The sequence below is a fragment of the Strix aluco genome, chromosome 2 (assembly GCF_031877795.1).
Source record: "Strix aluco isolate bStrAlu1 chromosome 2, bStrAlu1.hap1, whole genome shotgun sequence".
NCBI lineage: Eukaryota > Metazoa > Chordata > Aves > Strigiformes > Strigidae > Strix > Strix aluco.
This window is the reverse complement of record NC_133932.1, coordinates 110,982,712-111,002,006: the sequence shown is the minus strand read 5'-3', so window position 1 is coordinate 111,002,006 and position 19,295 is coordinate 110,982,712. Positions and strand designations below refer to the sequence as shown.

Here is a 19,295-nt window from a genome sequence, read left to right as displayed (position 1 = left end):
AATACAGTAAGAAACACTCTATAAGAAAGGTAAGTAACACTCTGTAAGGGGTGCATTATTTAAAATGAAAGTGATTTGAGAAAAAAATTATCTAAAGGGATGAGAGAAAAAAAAAGAGTTTATCATGTCTTAAAAATACAAAAATATTGCAAACCCTAAACAGTCATGTTAGATATGGAAAGGCAGACTGGGTAAACAAATATAGAAACAGTTTTATATAAATTATGACAATGCAAATAAAATGTTCCCAGTAAAATGTTGGAGATGAAGATTAAGTTCTGTGGGAAAGTATTACTTTTTGCTAATATGAAACTACAAAGACATCATGATAGATGCTGTTAATAAAGATAATATCTTGCCTTTGAAATTACAAAGAGTTAATGAATTTATTTATGGCTAATTATATTAAATGACTACTGCTTATCAAATCACGTCATTTGTGCCAAAAACCTTAAGGTTCTACTTAAACATTGCAGAAAGCTTTTTGTAAAGGGTATTTAATATTATTTAATCTCTTTCCAAATTTAACATTTTGATTTTAACGGAAGTTCTTTTCCATCAAACTATCTGAGTAAACAAAGTAATTTGCTGAGCAGAGTACTGCTCCCTGGAAATTATTATGCTTTCCTTACTGTACAGGAACAGCACATGTTACTTAGGAGATTAAAGGTGCTTTTCCCTGTATTTCTGGAAAACCTGAGGAAATTACAAGACTGATCACATGCATGCTGCACTGTATGAAATTGTAAGTATCTGTGGTAATCCTTCTGTGTCTGTATAACACATGGAAGATTAATTAAATTGGGGGAGGGAAGATTATTTCAACAAAATCAAAGTAATGTGGGAATAAGAGACATTTTAACTAGAGATAGAGAAGTTTGGCCAAAGGTCTAAACTACTCACATGTGCTGGCCAGACAGTTGGTTGTGAGTCATCAGGCTTGATAGACTTTTCCACTTTGGCATATTTTTCCACCTTAAAGAAAACGGAGATATCAGAAGAGAAAGAACAATAGTCATATTGGGACAGAGTTGAAGTCAATCTAGCACTGCTTCTTGTTTTTAAGACTATCATGTCAGCCACTCTTGAAATGCAAGTACAAGAAATAGACAAGGATAGCTTGATATTTTGTACAGTGTCCCCTCTTTGTATTACACATTCAGAAAAAGTAACTTGGAAAACCTTCAGAACTTTACATTTATTCTGTTACACCATATTTGCCATGTTAAACTTAATGGAAGTGCGAAACATAGCTTGAGACCACAGACTGAAATTACTGCCTGTGATGAGGAATGGTTAAGAAATTTCACAATACCAGTAACTCCTAAAGACTCTGATTAGGTCAGGTACAACACTGTTGAAGTGCAAAGAGAGAGAATGTTTGTACAAACTTAGAGCATCATTTAGTGTTTAATGCACACTCTTGCCAGTCCTATTAAGTCCAAAGCTACAATCTTGTCTAGTCTACCGAGTCCCTTCTGTACGCTAGTAGTATGTGTTTTGGCAGTGGCAGAAATCAAGAATGTGAATGTCTCTGAGAGAATGCTCAGAGTGATCAGAAGAATTCTCAACTGGAATTCTCTGTATAAAAAGTTAAACTGTTGAAAAATATTATGTCCCAGAGTATCATAACATGTCAAAAAAGAGGAATTTCTAACAATTTGAGAAGTGACTTAATTTTTAAATAATTACCTTACCTCTTTTCACAGAATCACACAATCATTCAGGTTGGAAAAGACCCTTGGGATCATTGAGTCCAACCATCAGCCCTACTCTACAAGTTCTCCCCTACACCACATCCCCCAACATCTCATCTAAACGACCCTTAAACACATCCAGGGATGGTGACTCCACCACCTCCCTGGGCAGCCTATTCCACTGTCTGACCACTCTTCCTGTGAAAAATTTTTTCCTAACGTCCAGTCTAAACCTCCCCTGTTGCAGTTTAAAGCCATTCCCTCTTGTTCTATCGCTAATTACCTGTGAGAGGAGACCAGCACCAACCTCTCTACAATGTCCTTTCAGGTAGTTGTAGAGAGTGATGAGGTCTTCCCATAGCCTTCTCCTCCTCAAACTAAACAGTCCCAGCTTCTTCAATCGCTCCTCACAGGATTTATTCTTCAGGCCCTTCACCAGCTTCGTTGCCCTCCTCTGCACTCGCTCCAGCACCTCGATATCCCTCTCGTATTGAGGTGCCCAAAACTGGACACAATACTCCAGGTGTGACCTCACCAGTGCAGAGTACAGGGGGACTATCACCTCCCTACATCTCCTGGTCACACTATTTCTAATACAAGCCAGGATGCCGCGGGCTTTCTTGGCCACGTGGGCACACTGCTGGCTCATGTTCCGTTGCTTGTCAATTAGAACCCCCAGATCCTTTTCTTCCAGACAGCTCTCCAGCCACACCGCCCCAAGCCTGTAGCGATGCATGGGGTTGTTGTGGCCCAAGTGCAGGACCTGGCACTTGTCCTTGTTGAATTGACATTGGCCCACCGATCCAATCTATCCAAGTCTCTCTGCAGAGTCTCCCTATCCTCATGCAGATCGACACTCCCGCTTAACTTGGTGTCATCTGCGAACTTACTGATGATACATTCTATTTTTTGTATTATCAGACAACTTCAAATACACGTATGCTCATTGAACCCACAGATGAACAGTACTAAAGATCTATTTGCACTGCTTCTCTCAAACTATCATGTTACAATTGCAAAGTATTCCAGGATGGTTTAGCTTATGTTTATACTTCACAGTACAGACAAATAATTTTAAACGTTAAAGTTGCTCCCATTTTTTAAAGGTCATTCTTTGGTACTGGATACTCTTTAGTCACTTCTACATATAATAAAATGTTTAATGCAATTGCTAATGGTAACAACTGGACTTACATCCACTTCAGAAGGTGCAGTCAAGTAACAAGGGTTCTGTTTCCACATATCTACGCACTGGAAGATGAAAAACCAGTATTAATATATTATAAATAGTTAGAAGTATATGCACCTATGTCTCAGAACACTTACATTTCCAGCTTTGGAAATTTTGAGGTCATACTGCTGGGCTCCTTTCCTCTCTTTTCTTTTCTGCAAGTAGTCAAGTAGTCTGAGCTGAGGCGGAGTTGAATAGTGAGCTACTTCCTGCTGTCTGTTCAGAGATGACCTTGAGTACCTTTTGAAGCACCTATGGTAAAGTGACAGATAAGTTACTGAAACCATCAAAATTAAATTCCCCACTGACTGTGTACAAACATAAAAATATGCAGGGAAATACTACTTATATTGAGACTAAAAGATGGGTTTTGAAATGTTAATTTAAAATTGCTATACTGGATTACACTGTACAACTCAAACTCTTGATTTCATATTTTTAAAAAAATACTAGTATTCTGTTCATGTGTTTCAGCACTAAGAGAATGGGATTATTTTTGAAATGCATAATTGAAGCACACTGTCGAAATGAGTAACTAACTGAGAAGTTGCCAAATTTAAAATAGTTGTATATTATCACAGATTTCATTTCTGTCAAAAGATCTGTGTACTACTTATGCAAGTATAAAGTTATAAACACAGTAACTATCCTCCATTCTTTGTCTCAAGCCAAACCCATTGGTACATTAATGATGCTCTGGGCATTCATTTAACATCTTTGTCTATTTTCCTAGTTGAATGTTTGTTGATCACCAAGCTCTAATTTTAAGGATAACTTGATCAGTTTCACTCTTTATACTTTTTCAGACATTACCACTGGTTGTACATTAGCACAGTATTTTAATGCAAATCTAGTTCAAAAATATTTCAGGAATCTGACAGACCACTACTACATTTTCATTCTACAGAGTGAATGCAACTCTCTTAGTAGAACAAATGTGAACCATTTATAGCTTTTGTGGAAGAACGTGAACAACCATGTACAAAAGTTAAAGATTCTTGTTTTGCATATAGTTCACTCCACATTAGTTTTAAGTTTTCTAAGATTCTAATGCTCCCACACTTCTGTTTAGCCTGAACATCAAGCGTATAAATAATTCCCTTGATTTCTTCATTCAGGATTAAGCTTGTACATAGCTTTTAACAAATCAGAGACCAACATGCAACATACCCATTTATAAATTTTACATTACTGAGCTGCCATCTGACTCAGCTTACATCTGAACTATGCAAAAAAAGTACAAAATCAAAACTGCAATATAATGTATTATGGTAAGAAAATTATATACACACTCTTTTGATATACAAAAATAAGCATATTACAGTTCTACTAATTTAAATACAGTACAATATTGAGCACTTAAAAATAAGATCTAGTTTCTTGACTGTTCCTCATATTCCTAATATTTAAGTAGATATTAGATACGAGAAGCAAAATTCTAACGTAAAGCATTACTATATTTTTCTTTGAAACACTTCATAAAATTTCAAAGACAGTCTCAACACACTTCACACTGAAAACTACCGTTTCATGGGGCGAGTATTCATCTTCTGCTTGTTGTACAGGAGTCTGTTTGTAGTACAGGTCACTGCTATTGAAGGATCAAGACACAAAGGCTCTGCTGTAGCCAGAATAAGTTGGCTCTCAAGTAGGAGTTTGTCTTCCTGTAATATACACAGCTATTAATAAATGTAAAAATATGAAGACTTTTACACTAGATAAGTTGATATATACCTACACATATGCACACATTATTTTAAAGAAAACTGAAAAAAATTCTGTGTGGATAGTCAAAAAAAGAAAATATTCAACAGTTAAGTATCACTAATCCTTATTATGAGTTACAGAGCTTTGGATGGGGTTTCCGATAGGAAAAGAAATCCTTCTGAGAAGTAGGGGGCATGTTCTGGTTTTTTGTTTGCATTTTCTTTGTTTGTTTTAAACACAGTACTAATGGCAATGAAATCCATTTTCTGTCAGTGATTTATAGTGATGGACTGGCAATCAGTGCCATAAAGATGATCTACCTGGGACTTTAGGTTACAATTTGAAATGGATTTGAGCATGACTGTGGCTCTGAAATACAAATGAGCACATCACATACACCACGCTATTCAGCACTTAGCTAGTTATAACTGTACAACCGTAGTTACTTATGATTCTTTTTACTGTAACAGTATCAATAGCAAAATGATGCTAGAAGAGCAGTTGTGTCATTAGACTCCAACTGCTGTTCTGGGGCTGTATGTTGAAGATGAATGAAGCAAGGTAAACTAGTTAACAGTAACTCCAATACTGTCATTCTGCATTACCAAAAATTAAGGTCTGATTCTACAAAACTTTTAGCAAATCCTATCATTTTCTATGGCATCTTGTGGGAAGACGCAATTAACAAATTAATTTGGCAGCTCTCTGGAGCGTGTACCATGCACCACTATGCACATCACTGGCAGTTTGAATTAATAAAAAATATAATCAGTTTTATTTATCAGACTTTCTTAAATGAATAAATAATTTAAATAAAATTTTATTCTATTGCGTATTTAGCATATCACTGTAAAGTTTCAAAATAACTGCTAACCCACCTGCGTCCATTTGTGGTTGTCACTTGTTATTGAATGCACGTCACAAATTAAAGTCTGAGGAAGATGACATAATGGTAATTAGCTTTCAACTAAATAAGATTTCTTAACGTATGTTTTTCATATCCAGTCTAGGAACTACCATAACACTGAGGAATGACTTAAAACACTACTTACCTGCATTGTAGGACGCAAAAGAATGTGCTTGCTTTGGTATGTGGGAGATTTCATGTTACCAGACTGCCTATAGTCACGTATCTCTGCTATGACACATCCACAATGAAAAATATTAACCTAGTTGAAAAAAAACAACTTGTAAATAAACAAATATTTACCAATCTGCCTCAGCCCTTGCCTCCAAAAAGTTTGTTATATAGCATATAAAATTCAGTGATACTACGAATAAAACTAATCACTAATTTTGTCAGACCAGTGGTCTTTACTACATACCTAGACATAACTAAAATACAAGCTTCAAATGTAGTGTATTCACATGCCAGCAATGCAGTTTTAAGAAAATCCCATGCCAAATATTTCATAACAACAAAGAACAAAGGACATTTTGCTAGAGCACAGAGCTGAAGTTGTTTGGCAGCCTTTATCACAGCAATTTCTCTTCTATCCCGTCCTCCCCAATATTTTTTTTCCTATATATCAATAAAATATATATTTGGGCCATTAAATATTAGAGTTCCAAATGCACAAGTGTTTTACGTCTTGTGGCTGGAATCACCTCTGTGAAGCATTCAAAAAATCAAGGTCTATCTGGGTACAAAACCTAAGTTATTTTTGAAAAACAAAACTTTCAAACCTGAGATTTTTCTAAAAGATCAACCAAAATAGGTGGTAGTTCCTCTGCATCCAAATATTCAAGCAGCTCTCCTTCCTCATAAGGCAGCCGAATGGTCTCAGAATCTGAATTTAAACAAAACATATTGCTTTTCTTTGCCTTTCAAGTTCAAACTTTAACAATGTGAAATCTAAAACAAGCTCGCCACAGGAAAAAGCAGGGCCAGTGGAAACCTATCCAAACAGGCTTTTTTTTTTTTGCATAGTATTAATTTTTACATCCATTTCTGTTCCCAGAGCTTGTTTTTGCTCTTATTGTGCCAAAAGGCAACATGCCTTAATAGCTCAATGGGACAAAGTTTTGGCTCCCAGCTGATACACTGTATGCTCTTATTGCACATCACAGTACCAGTGGTACGAAGATGCAACCAAACTGGAACACAGATGCCTTTAGTCAGACCTAGATTTAGGAAACAGTGAAAGAAACAATTTGACAGAAGGAACCTGAAGTCAGAGAAACTCAGATAAGCAACTCAGGAAGCTAAGGGGAAATGAGAGAATGGAAAGCTATCAAAAAAGACTCATATCTACTGATTTCTGCTGCACTGTTAGAGACCGTTTCCAAGCGCCTCACAGCTTTATGTAAATTTTTAGTTTAAGTACAATTGCTTTGGTTTTTGTTTGGGGTTTTTTTTCCACAAGGGGTTATGTTAGAAGTGAAACAGTTAAATGTAAGCAACATCACATTTTAACTATTTAGAGCATTCCAAGTATTTTTAAAAATTAAAGAGCAGAAATATTACCTGAACCATTTTTTCCCCTGAGCATAAGTGAATAACCCTCATTTCCCGGATAGAGGTTCACTACCAGACATGACAACGTCTCCTGCATAACCAGCTTCTCAAGTAAATTCACATTTCGCCTCAGCTTCTGCTTTAAAAGTAAACATTGCTCATGAACATAATACTATCAAGTAATTAGTAGAAATAAAAACAATTGCTAGAGTATTAGTACTATTTAGATTAATGTTGAAGTATATATCTAAATGAGCCCAGCTAAATTCAATTGGGCTGTATTCAGCAGAGTTTATGTATTACACATACTTATACACACAGATTTTTTAAAAAACCACTCATTTAAATTAAAAAAATCCCTTGAATTGTAAGCACACAGACAACACAGTTAACAAGAATGATCACATGCTACAATCCTATAAATCTACAATGCACTATTATTTGTATTGTTTCTGTGAGCATCATTTATACATGATACATTGTTTGATAACAACAACAAAATATTTAGTACTTTAATATTTCTAACACAAGCAGATATTTCTTTCCAGGTTTAAAACATTAAATTACAGCATTTGGAAGCTTAATTGCACTGTCTTGTCTGTATATGCTGAAATCCGATCCAGCAGCTGCAGAGGCTATTCCCTTGTTTAACTGTAAGAACCATCTTTTCCACATATAACAGATCTTTAAAATCAATTAGTATGTTTCAAAGATCCCATATGCATCCTAGAAATTTAAACATTTTAGAAGTCCCCTTAGAAGTTAAAACAATGAATTCTAACCCTCAGATAATTTTACACCTTCTGGTTGGAGGCTAGACTTCACAGCTGAATACCAGGTCTGGGTGGAGCCATTCATTGCTAACCCTAGCGCTCTGCTAAACCCACGCAACTACCCATTTCACATACATCCAACTAAGTAGTACTGGGCTATCTCTTTTTGAACAAGTTTACCTTTCCAGAGATACTGAGAAGATAGAAAGCAGAATCATTACTTACAGGGGAACAAACTAAGAGAAAAGTGCTGAAAACAAAACCCCAAATCCCACAGAAATATAATCTGACAGATCATTTTAACAGGTATGAAGAATCACAGAATTGTCTAGGTTGGAAAAGATCTTGAAGATCATCCAGTCCAACCATCAACCCAACATTAACAGTTCCCAACTACACCATATCCCTCAGCGCTAAGTCAACCCGACTCTTGAACACCTCCAGGGATGGGGACTCCACCACCTCCCTGGGTAGCCCATTCCAACACCTAACTACCCGTTCTGTAAAGAAATGCTTCCTAATATCTAGTCCAAACCTTCCCTGCTGCAACTTGAGGCCATTCCCTCTTGTCCTATCGCTTATTACTTGGTTAAAGAGACTCATCCCCAGCTCTCTGCAACCTCCTTTCAGGTAGTTGTAGAGGGCGATGAGGTCTCCCCTCAGCCTCCTCTTCTCCAGACTAAACAACCCCAGTTCCCTCAGCCGCTCCTCGTACGACATGTGCTCCAGACCCTGCACCAGCTTCGTTGCCCTTCTCTGGACACGCTCGAGTAATTCAATGTCCTTTTTGTAGTGAGGGGCCCAAAACTGAACACAGTAATCGAGGTGCGGCCTCACCAGTGCCGAGTACAGGGGTAAGATCACTTCCCTGTCCCTGCTGGCCACTCTATTTCTGATACAAGCCAGGATACCATTGGCCTTCTTGAGAAAAAATCTTTTCCATCTCCTGCTATTTAGTGATTTTAGAACCACTGCCCAAAGTTAACTCTTCCCTATGCATCATGAATGATGGTGACTACACCTTACCAGATTTTACACTTTAGAAATCATGAAAACTAACACAAAGTAAAGGACAAAGTAGCATATAAATCCTGGAGAATTAATGGGGAAAGAACTGGAGGAGCAGGGGAGAATGGAGGGAAACATGTCATGGCAACAACAGAGGTAAAGACTGCTCAGGAAAGCCAATTCCTCATAGAGGACTCTGGAGATGCAGCCTGTTATGCAAAAACTTCTTCAATTAAAACTCTTATTAAACCGCCCCAACATCTACCCCAAAACAGGAGACTGCATGCGCACTGCTTCAATTTTCAGACACATCACTAAGTAGGGGATATAGCTATTGGGCTTTCACTCAGACACAATATGAAGCAGCCTTAGCTACAGTAAACGCCATTTTGAGAGCAAAGTCAACACTCAACTACTCTGACATCTTTTCTCTTAACAACTGAGATATTGTCATCTTTTGAGGGAAAAATTTTTGTATTTTCTCCCCAGTGTTGGACAGATAACACTTTCATATATAGTTATGCAATGGCATTAGGACAGAAAGGAATATGAGAATTTTGTAAGAGTTGACTTATAAAAGGATCATCAAGTTATGTAAGAGAGGTTAAGAAGAAATTAATTATTTATACTAAGGTTGTATTTAAAAATAAAACAGAAGGTGATAAACAAAAACCAATTCCAATCCTCTATCACTGGGATATAATCAATACTGGACAGAATCAATACTGCTTCTAGAAGTTGTTACTAATACCACCACTAACATTTCTAATCTAACTTTACTATTGTCATGAGCTGAAGAAAAAGGAGTATTCAATTAAGGGCATTATTCCATCCAAAATACACGCACTGAATAATTTACACTAACTAGCAACAACTCATAGAATTTCTAAATAAATAATTAATATTTTTTCCCCAGAAGTTCGTCTATGTAGGCAAGAAATAGCCACGAGATTTATTTTATGGAAGGCCTCTGCTCCTTAAACATCTTGTAAGTAAAATATCTGATAGTAATTCAATTGTAAACGTAATTGAGTTAATCACATCACTAAATTTATTTGGGGAATGACAGGTTAGTTTTATCTTAATTTTTAGGTTTGTTCAATAACAGTTGGCCAGTTATGGCTTGGGGTGATTTTTTTTTCTTGTTTCATTTTTTTGGAGGTTAGGATGTTGAGATGGGAAGACATGCAAAGGAGAGGAGAGGACAATCACACAGGCCTAAGAACATTTTGACACTGCATTCATATGACCGGAACTTCTTAAGACATAGTCTAAGCACATTTTAAAATATAAAGCCTCTCCAAGACATTGGAGTAAATTAGTATTTTAAGTATAAACATTTCAATAAGCAGGTAGTTACATTTCACTAAGCATGAAAACTTTTTATGGCTACAAATCAACCTTCTTCTTTGAGCTAGCTATTAGAGATACTAGCTCAGAGTTGATATTAAGCATTAGCTTATGTCTTGCCTGGAAGGATTTTAAAGATCAAGGGGTGGCCTGATTACATTTCTTAAGCATTCATCGCAGTATATTGCAAGACTTCAGACACCAAGCAGCCAGGCCAGTTATACTGCTGTGTTACATCAGCTAAAACTCCTAACTCTCCTCTCTGACTTCATCCACAGAAAAGCAGCACTCCTCCCTCTCGAACACGCACCGCAGTGACTGTGGGATGGCTGGGAAGCAGCTCAGAGAAGGCACAGGTGCTTCCTTCTGCATCCAGTGACTTCTGATGACTACCACTACATAAGATTAGTGAGCACTCCTGCCTAACAAGACTGAAGTAGTGATTTCTTCTGTTTGTTACTCCTCTGTCCTTGGCTATGAGTGAAATGTTAATTTTAATACTTACTCCTCCAACAGCGCACTGGTGTTACACAAAACTATGATTTTATCTTTGTCATGACTGGTTTTCTTGTCCCTCACTGTAGCATCTTAAATTGCTTTTCCCACTTACCTTTATGACTGAAATGTTGGCCAAAAAAAATAAACAGATCACCTCCATAAAAAAGCTCTTGTGGCTATTTACTATATCTCTATGAAATGGAAATCTAAACCAACCACTCCAGGTTCTTCCCTTGACTTCAGACACGTTTCATTAATCCCAGCACCACTTTATGAATGCATAGAAGATACACCTTGGGATACAATTTTAGTCTCAACTTCAACTATTAACTATTTGAAAATTAACTTCATGTAGCAGAAAAAGCAAAGCAGAGTTTGTATATATTGACTGAAAAATAAAACCCAACTTGATAAAACAACTTGAGGAAGCATAATTTGTTGGCTACAAAACACAATTGCCTCTGTAGCGGAGGCAAGAAAACATTTCAGTTTCATAAACAACACCTACGGTAAGTTTTTGCAGATCAATCTTCAAGAATAATGCGGTCTGAGTAAAGTCTGCTTGTTTCACCCTAATGAGGTTAGTTTTGCTTTAAAGTGTATTCTTACAGTCAATTGTTTCCTCACCTTACACATGCAAGTTAATTATATTTTATTCAAGAACAGAAAGATCCATGCAATATGATGTTTTATACAATTTCTCAAATACATCCGACCCTGCGTATCATTCATCACCATTAGAGATTAATCAAGGACCCAAAACCCCCACTAAAACAAGAAGTCCCCCACTTATCTGGCCCCACGTGGTTTATTCATGTACCATAATTACTCATTCCCCACAGCTACCAGCGTACCTCTTATCCGCTACTTTGCTGTAAGAAGTGCTTCTATGTGCTTTATTATTTTTGCATTAGTCCAACATGGAACTCAAGTGGCTTTCGTTAACAGTGTTCTGAAACTTTCATTACTCAGATCTTTTCATGCTTGCACACTGATGCTACCATGTGCAGCTGTCAGAAGGCACCAGCTGAGAAGAGGCAACCGATCAGTGATTTTTAAATGATTTTTTTTCTTGTAGCAGAGCTCTTCAGATTTACCTGCCTAACACAGATCCTTTCAGTTCATAGACCAGGTCTGTTTCCCTATTAGCATTTAACTCTGTTTCCAAAACTATTGTTTTGATTTTTGTACCTAAAAGTTAGTTGAAAGAAACAGGAATGCTGCACACTAGAGTCCAAATGAAACAAATTGTTCTAGACAATCACCTCAACATTGTTAGTTCTCTCTCCAGTGTGCATATGCACAAATAGAAGAGACACTGAGAAGTAATGAAGCTGGGCAGACTGGACTAATAGAGGATGAATAATTAATTAGTACTTCATGAATTACTACGGAAAATCTGGTCTTCCCTATAAATACCAAAAAGAAGAATGTAAGTGACCAAGAAAACAGCAGGGTAGAAAACAGGAACAGGGGAGAGATGCAGTATTAGAAAAGCTAAGACAAAGGGAGAAAGTTAAAACTGAAAATAATATTGTGTCAATTTAGAAATTGCTTCTGAGTAGACAACATAATTACAACTTGTGCCATCAAAATGGGGCAATACTGGAACAGAAATCAATAGTTCTGTACACTAAAATCTTTAAGCTACATTCAAGTCATTGGCCAAATTCCAGTCAGAATGCTATTTCGTTCTTCAGTTTTATTGTGCAAATTGAGACAAACAGTCCTATGCTCATGGATGAAGTTACCTTTGCACCTCGATCTCTCAGCTTCTCATTTTAAATAATTACAACCCACAACAAGACACCAAGATATCTATTAACTACCCACATCTTAATTCTGTAAATAAGGGCTCCAAATATAAAATTTTCTATCATAATAAGCTTCTAATCCTTCAATAAAGAACAAAAATTTTCACTCAAATCTAGATCAGCAATAAACTGCTTCATCTACTGTGATGCTGTAACTCTCTTTACTACTTTAATTTTATTATAATTGCCTAAGTTTGCCGAGTTTAGCAACAACTACCGCATTCAAATCCTGCTTTTTTTTCCAGATTCCAGTCTAGCAAGCCCAATCTTCTCCCTGCTGCTCAAATATTTTGTTACCCATTCGCTTTGAGGTTTTAATCTTTTCAAGCCTGTAATTTGCTTAACACCTTACGTTTGTGATTTGAATCAGCATCATACGCTAAATAAACAACCACATCAGAATCGCCAAAAGGAATTACAGGTGCTCAGTAACTAATATCTCATTCTCATTTGTCTTCTCATTGGTTTTTACTTCCTTGGGAAGCAACAATACAGCAGATTCCACAGCTTGTTCTTCTCATTCCATTTAATATTCCCAGTTTAGAAAATTAGCTTGTGCCTTTTACACCTTAGATTTATTGTTGTTAAACCTGTTTGAGCTTCTTTGCTAATGTTATGAAAAAATTTCACAAACCATTTTAGCAGTTCAACAGTTATGAGAGAAATAAATCTGAATTTACAACAAAGCACAGGTTCTAAAAAATTCTCCACATTTTTTCCCATGTCTATCATGCTAAGCAATTGATTCTGAAACAGCGATAGTGACAGCAATGCAGATGGCATTGACACTGGCCCTGAACTTGACCACAGCTGACTTCAGTGACACCAGATTAAGTCAAATTGAACAGGTCACTCAAGCCAGTCTAGGCCTTACCACTCATATCACTCCGTTATTTTAATAGTACTGTTATCTAATAAACTTGTTTGAGACACCTCTCGATTCTAAACCATTCTTTTGAAATTCTCTCTTTTCATATATAGAAAAGCATCTCAAGAGCACAATCTTTACAATCCTCCACCAGCATTCTATTTTATTACCTTTAAAAACAGATTTTAGTTACTAGGCAGTCATTGGCCCTCCCATCACCTTGTTTTTATTTCAAACTGAACTAAGATAATGCTATTAAATTACATAGTTTAGTCCACAAAAGTCATAATAATTTCTCCTATAGTCTTAGCATTATGTAACTACTACAGTAATCAGAGTTTATTCGTTAACAAAGGAATTAAGTGAAATAAAAAAGGTATTTTCTGAACTTGCCTGTTTAGACAGCAATGAAAAGCTTCTCAGGAATTTCCACTTACCTTTATCTCAGGCTCTTTTTCACATTCTTCTATATATAAATCATAGAGTTTTTGAAATACAGATTTTCTGAAATTAAAAAAACTTAAAATGTAACCAAAATTATATCAAAGAAATGCTATTTAAAAACTAAATACTGAAACTCTTACTACCTTCCACTGGATAAATATTTTCTTTTGGGAGGTCTCTGACGGGCACTTTCAATGATGTACTAGAAAAGTAAATCAAGAAATAACATATATTACAAAGAAATTAAGTTCTAGCTACCATGCAACTTTAAATCATTACTTTCTGTATACATAGAACACTGTCTGGTAACAGCTATGGTACGTAAGTGTTTCAAAAATGTACTAAACGTAACCTGGTGTATGTTATAGTCATCAACAAGGACACAGCTCAATTTGGCCATGAAACACAGCATTTCATGGTTATGGCATGAGTTGCACGCAAAGTCTTAAGTTCACATTCATGTTTTGTAATTACAGCAGTAAATATCACTACTGTATTTAGTCCACACTACTGAAGTTAACATGGTAACACACTGAAGTTAACATGCTAAAATACAATCAAATTCATGCATACTGGTTCAACAACACTTACAAATCAAGTACTCCTCAACAAAATCAACTTCAGGAAGTTTAATTTTCCCCTGTCTCTTTCATTTAAACTAGTTTTCTCTATAGAGCTGTGTATTATAAATACAATTCACGTACATTAAATATTTGAATTAAAAATAATATGAAGAATGATACTATCCTACATTAAATGTAGCTTATACTCTAACAAGATTTTTCCAAATCTCTATTGTTTGCCTGAAGTATTCCGATTAACAGCCTAGTTCACAATTTCAATGAAGAGAAGTTCGCCCACAAAGACATGTATTTCCCATAATAGGGTTCAAGGTAACCATTATATCATGTCAGCATGAAAGAACATGAATGTGAAGGCACTTGCCTCTTTGTTCTGACTGGGCTACCCTTAAAAACGCAAGCAGGATTTTGCCAGGTATTTCTACCAGCTGTCTCTGAATCACCACTGTACGGCTCTGCTTATTTCACAACACACAGATTTACTGGTTTAAAAGGAGAAAACTGAAGTCCTGCATAGTCTATCCTCACTACATCTGGTGATGTTCTCAGTACAATGGGTAAGAGACAAATACGAGACAGCAATTTTAGTGAGCATTTTGCAAAACCAGTGTTACATGTATGGGTGATTATTTATACACACACATATTTACATAACATGTTCCACCACTGTTTTTCAGATTAAATATAAAAATATAGTAGTTATTTTTAAACTGTGAGACCAATATATTATGTGCAAACAAGTAACTTGGCTACCCCTTACCTCTGCACGATCCAATGCCAGTTCTAAAGCTTGTTGCTGTAAGAATTACAAGGGTTTTTTTAGACATTACATTAACTGTTTAAACATCCTCATACATAAAAAACACCACAAAAAAAATCTATTACTACTGATATGAATTTATAGTTAGAAGATGGGCTCAAACATTCTTTGTCACATAATAAACTTAGCAGCAGCAACCTCATGTAACAGCATCAACAGTAATTAATCCCACTACCAAGTGTCTACACTTGCAAGGTTTTGGCTAGATTATGAAGTCTTAGAACAACGAAAGGCAATTAGAATTAAAAGTAGGAATAGAAATTACACCTAATAAAAGTAGTAACAAATATTAACTAAAACAATTAGAGATGACAAGTAGAAAAACTGTTCTCCTTTCTTAAGCTGGCTACTAATTTAACAGAACAACTAGGCCACAGTATCCCTGAACAGCTGTCCAGGAAGAAAACATTTAACTTTTAGACACTGGTGCCTAAGTATTAGTACAGTTATTTTTCTACAAAATGGAAACGAAGATCTTGTGCTCAGAACATTACTTCTGTGCACAACACAATTTGAGAGGATTTTCTTACGACATACTGTTAACTGACTAAGAAACAAATACAGTTCTCCAATACAGACTTCCTCCAAGGCAGGCTGAGAAGTATGCCCAACCCTAGGACAACACACCAAAATCTGAAAAAGCTTTTCTATAGCCCATTACATAGTAATAGTATTTAATGGATTTAGCTCCTTTGGAATGCTGCACCGGCACTTGATATACATGCATTTCAAGAAGAGCAAACAGCTTCATAGATAAGAATAATGAGTTCTTGGACTAAAATTTGACAAGTATTTCAACCAGAATAAACAAGCACAAGCGTAAAAAAAAGCGAAAGTCTCCCTTGGTCCCTAACTTTCCTTCTCTGGCACTTATTTCAGCTCTGACACCTACTATGTGCAGGAATAATGTGCAGCTACTAAATGAACCAGAAAATGAAACTGCTTCAGGACAGGGAGGAGAGAGAAGACGATACTAAGAACCAAAGTCTTGTAGGAGAACACTTAGGATTTGATTCAACTCCAGGTAAGTCAAGAGAAGCAATGCATTCACTTCTGTGACAGGTGGACAAAGTCCTTAAGAATGTATTAGTGACAAGCTCCATTAATAATAAAAAAATCCCTGTTACTTGAAAAACAACTAACATAACCCCACAGCCAGAACTTTTAAACAGGCTACGCATTTCAAAAAAAGAAAGATGTGTTTTGGAGAATCTTCCACTCTTCTAAGTAAAGCTTAGAAGCATTTGTAATAGGTACTTCTTCCCACGTATATATTTGTGTTGTTTCCTCAGTTTAACCCATCCCCATCAGCTGTTTGTGAAAGCAAATACCTTTACTCAAACCTCAAGGAACAGAAGGCACATAAGCCATGTCTGATACACAGAAGTACCAATTATTTCACACATTAGAATAAAATTCAGGGGATAAAAAGATACTACAGTAACAACAAAGAAATATACAGCAAAAAACCTCAGGCCTTTTACCATTCACCTACAGTGTCTCTAATACAAAATTCCTTACCTGTTCTGGAAAAAAAAGCACTTAATGATGTGCTATCACTCATTAGAACCTGCCACTGTTGAACATCAAGTGTCTAGATGTTTAGATTAAAATGGCAAATACTCATGCTTTCTACATAAGTCTAGTGGATAACTGCATGATTTCAGACATTCAGTTCACTGACTGCTTGAGATTAGGTAAAAATCCATGGCAATATTGTCACCTGTGACTAGAAGAATACTATTTGGAGGCAGGATTTATACGTACTCAACTGTCTAACACCAGTCCTGACTGAAAGCACACCACTAGCTTTATATGATAATTCCTATGATGCGCTGGACAGTGACTAAGTGTGTAGAAGTACTCACAAGCTATGAAGGAAGACATTCCTGAAAAAAGAAATATCAGAACTCAGGAGTGAGAAGCAAATTTTTTTTTTTTTTAAGAATGAAACATCAACGGCATTCTCTTCACCAGCCAGCCAGCTGGCAGACTAGAGCAAAAGGATCTGAAAATATATTATCTGAATTATAACTTACCATTGTAGTTGAAGCCAGGTGACCAAATGGCAAAAGAAGTACTTAAGAAGTTTGGCGCAGCAGGCAAAGAATCATAGTTTAAGGTCACACCTGGGGTACTGTAAAAATCAAGGAGAAAAAAATATCACTAAGAAACTAAATAATCATTGTATTTAAATGCAACATTTTCAGTAGTTAACTGTACTTTAATTTCATTTGCATAGCATCCTTTCCTCCAAAAGTAGAAATAAGAAAGTTCCATTCAATCTAAGTGCAGAGGTTCCTCTTCTAATGACTACTACTACTTTGCACAATCATTTTACATCAGTTATAATAAACAGTAAAGTAACAATAAGCATATAATTGAAACTGTATAGCCAAGTACTCTGCTCTATTGCAGCATTCTACCTACACACCCCAAATATCACATCTACAGATGCACAGAAGGCTAGAACATTTAATGACAAGCAGTCAGAATATTTAGCATACCCTATTAGGTTTTTTGTTTTGCTTTTATGAAGGTATTATTCCATAGACAACACCTCCACTAGCAGTGCCTTCTAGCACTATTTTAAGATGTTAGTTTAATACTGACTCACAGTAGGCTGTCAATTATGAACTGAATAAAATTTGCACAGCACTAGCACCTCCCTTAGATGTCCTTGCCCTCAGATACTATGTCCCTACGCCATTTAATTTTTAAATTCAGCTAGATAGTTGTATGAAGAACAAACTTGCTCAAAAAAACCCTATCTTTAAATCCTGTTCTTCGTATCATTCACAACGAAGAGATGTGAAAATTGAAGTCAATTTTACTTTCACATTTGAACATTATAGTGCCTCACTATACTTGAAACATTCATTTAAGAAATTCCACTACACATAATTTTAATTAGTAGAAATATTTCTGTTGCAGCTACATTCCACATCAGCCTTAGTTTTGGCAAATGACTTCCTAGATTTCAGATGACAGATGCCTGCTACCTCACACCTCCCTAAACCTTACTCAGCTGTTTTGGCGTAGAACAAATTTCAATAGAAAAAACAAAACAAAACCAAAACCACAAAGAATGACTCAGAGCTCCCCGCAAGGTTGAAACCTGCCGGCTTCTGGCAGATGGCGAGGTGGTGGACGAAAAGGAGCCCGCACAGGATGGCCCAGGGGGGCGCCCACCCGTTGCCATCCTACAGGCCAGCTGCTTCCCGAGCAGCCTCTCCGCTCCCGCCGAAGCCAGGTCCCAGGAGCGGGGAGCCGAGAGCACCCAGCCGGACTGCGACTGGGGCGCAGGTGCACGCGCCGGGAGGGACGGGGAGCTCGATCCGCCCAGGCCCTACTGTAACCGCCCCGCCGAGCACCGCCAGGCGGGCAGCCGGGCCAACCGCACCTCCGCGCTCGCCGGGGCTGCCGCCGTCTCCGCCGACACTGGCCTACCTGCGAGGGCGGAGAGCGACCGGCCGGAGCCACCGACCGCAGCAGCCAGCCGCAAAGGGCCGTGTCAGGCCGAGCCGCAAGGCCGCGCCGCGGCCGGGCCGAAGGGCGCAGGCCAGGCTCCCAGCTCCCGCGGCCCACCCGGCCCGGCCCGGCCCAGCCCAGCCCAGCCCAGCCCGCCAGGGCGCAGGGGGCCGCCGCTACCCGACCAACAGCCCCCTCCCCGGCGCGGGTTGGGGAGACCTGCGACGCCGATCGCCGTTACCTGCCGGCCTCCCGCGGGGCCCTGCCCCCCGCCCAGCGGCCGCCGCCGCCCGCTCATCCGCCCCCGCCGCAGCCCACCGCGGCGCCCCCGGCCGCTTCCGCCCCGCCGCTTCCGAGTCGCTGCCGGAAGGGGCGGGCGCAGTCGCCATGGCGACGAGGTGGGTTAGGTTGAGGGCGGGAAGCGACTCGCGGCGTCGTCATAGAGACGGGAGGGCGGGCTCCGAGGCCCCGCCCCTTCGCAGGCGGCCCGCGGGCCCGCTCGCGCCAGGAGTAGCCGGTGGGCGCTGAGGGGCGGGGCGGGGCGGGACGGCTTCGACGGCTCCGACGGCTGCGGC

General features: G+C 38.2%; 1 protein-coding gene across 10 annotated transcripts in view; it reads right to left on the bottom strand.

The window, feature by feature from the left end:
• Positions 1–19,076, bottom strand: part of SUPT20H (SPT20 homolog, SAGA complex component) — a 37,770-nt gene extending 18,694 nt beyond the window's left edge. For 7 of the 10 annotated variants that reach the window (XR_012622084.1, XM_074815807.1, XM_074815814.1 and 4 more), the window contains exons 1-13: positions 18,962–19,076; positions 17,289–17,386; positions 15,190–15,225; positions 13,992–14,050; positions 13,842–13,908; positions 7,103–7,232; positions 6,322–6,425; positions 5,688–5,804; positions 5,514–5,567; positions 4,453–4,592; positions 3,024–3,180; positions 2,892–2,948; positions 904–975 (exon numbers count right to left, since the gene is read on the bottom strand). Coding sequence is in view for 9 of the 10 variants with exons in the window: in XM_074815807.1 (XP_074671908.1) it covers positions 904–975; positions 2,892–2,948; positions 3,024–3,180; positions 4,453–4,592; positions 5,514–5,567; positions 5,688–5,804; positions 6,322–6,425; positions 7,103–7,232; positions 13,842–13,908; positions 13,992–14,050; positions 15,190–15,225; positions 17,289–17,291 (996 nt within the window). In the remaining variant the exon portion in view is untranslated. The remainder of the gene's footprint in view (positions 1–903; positions 976–2,891; positions 2,949–3,023; positions 3,181–4,452; positions 4,593–5,513; positions 5,568–5,687; positions 5,805–6,321; positions 6,426–7,102; positions 7,233–13,841; positions 13,909–13,991; positions 14,051–15,189; positions 15,226–17,288; positions 17,387–18,961) is intronic. The other 3 variants (XM_074815809.1, XM_074815810.1, XM_074815815.1) reach the window with 1 other exon arrangement.
• Between the last annotated feature and the right edge of the window lie 219 nt (positions 19,077–19,295).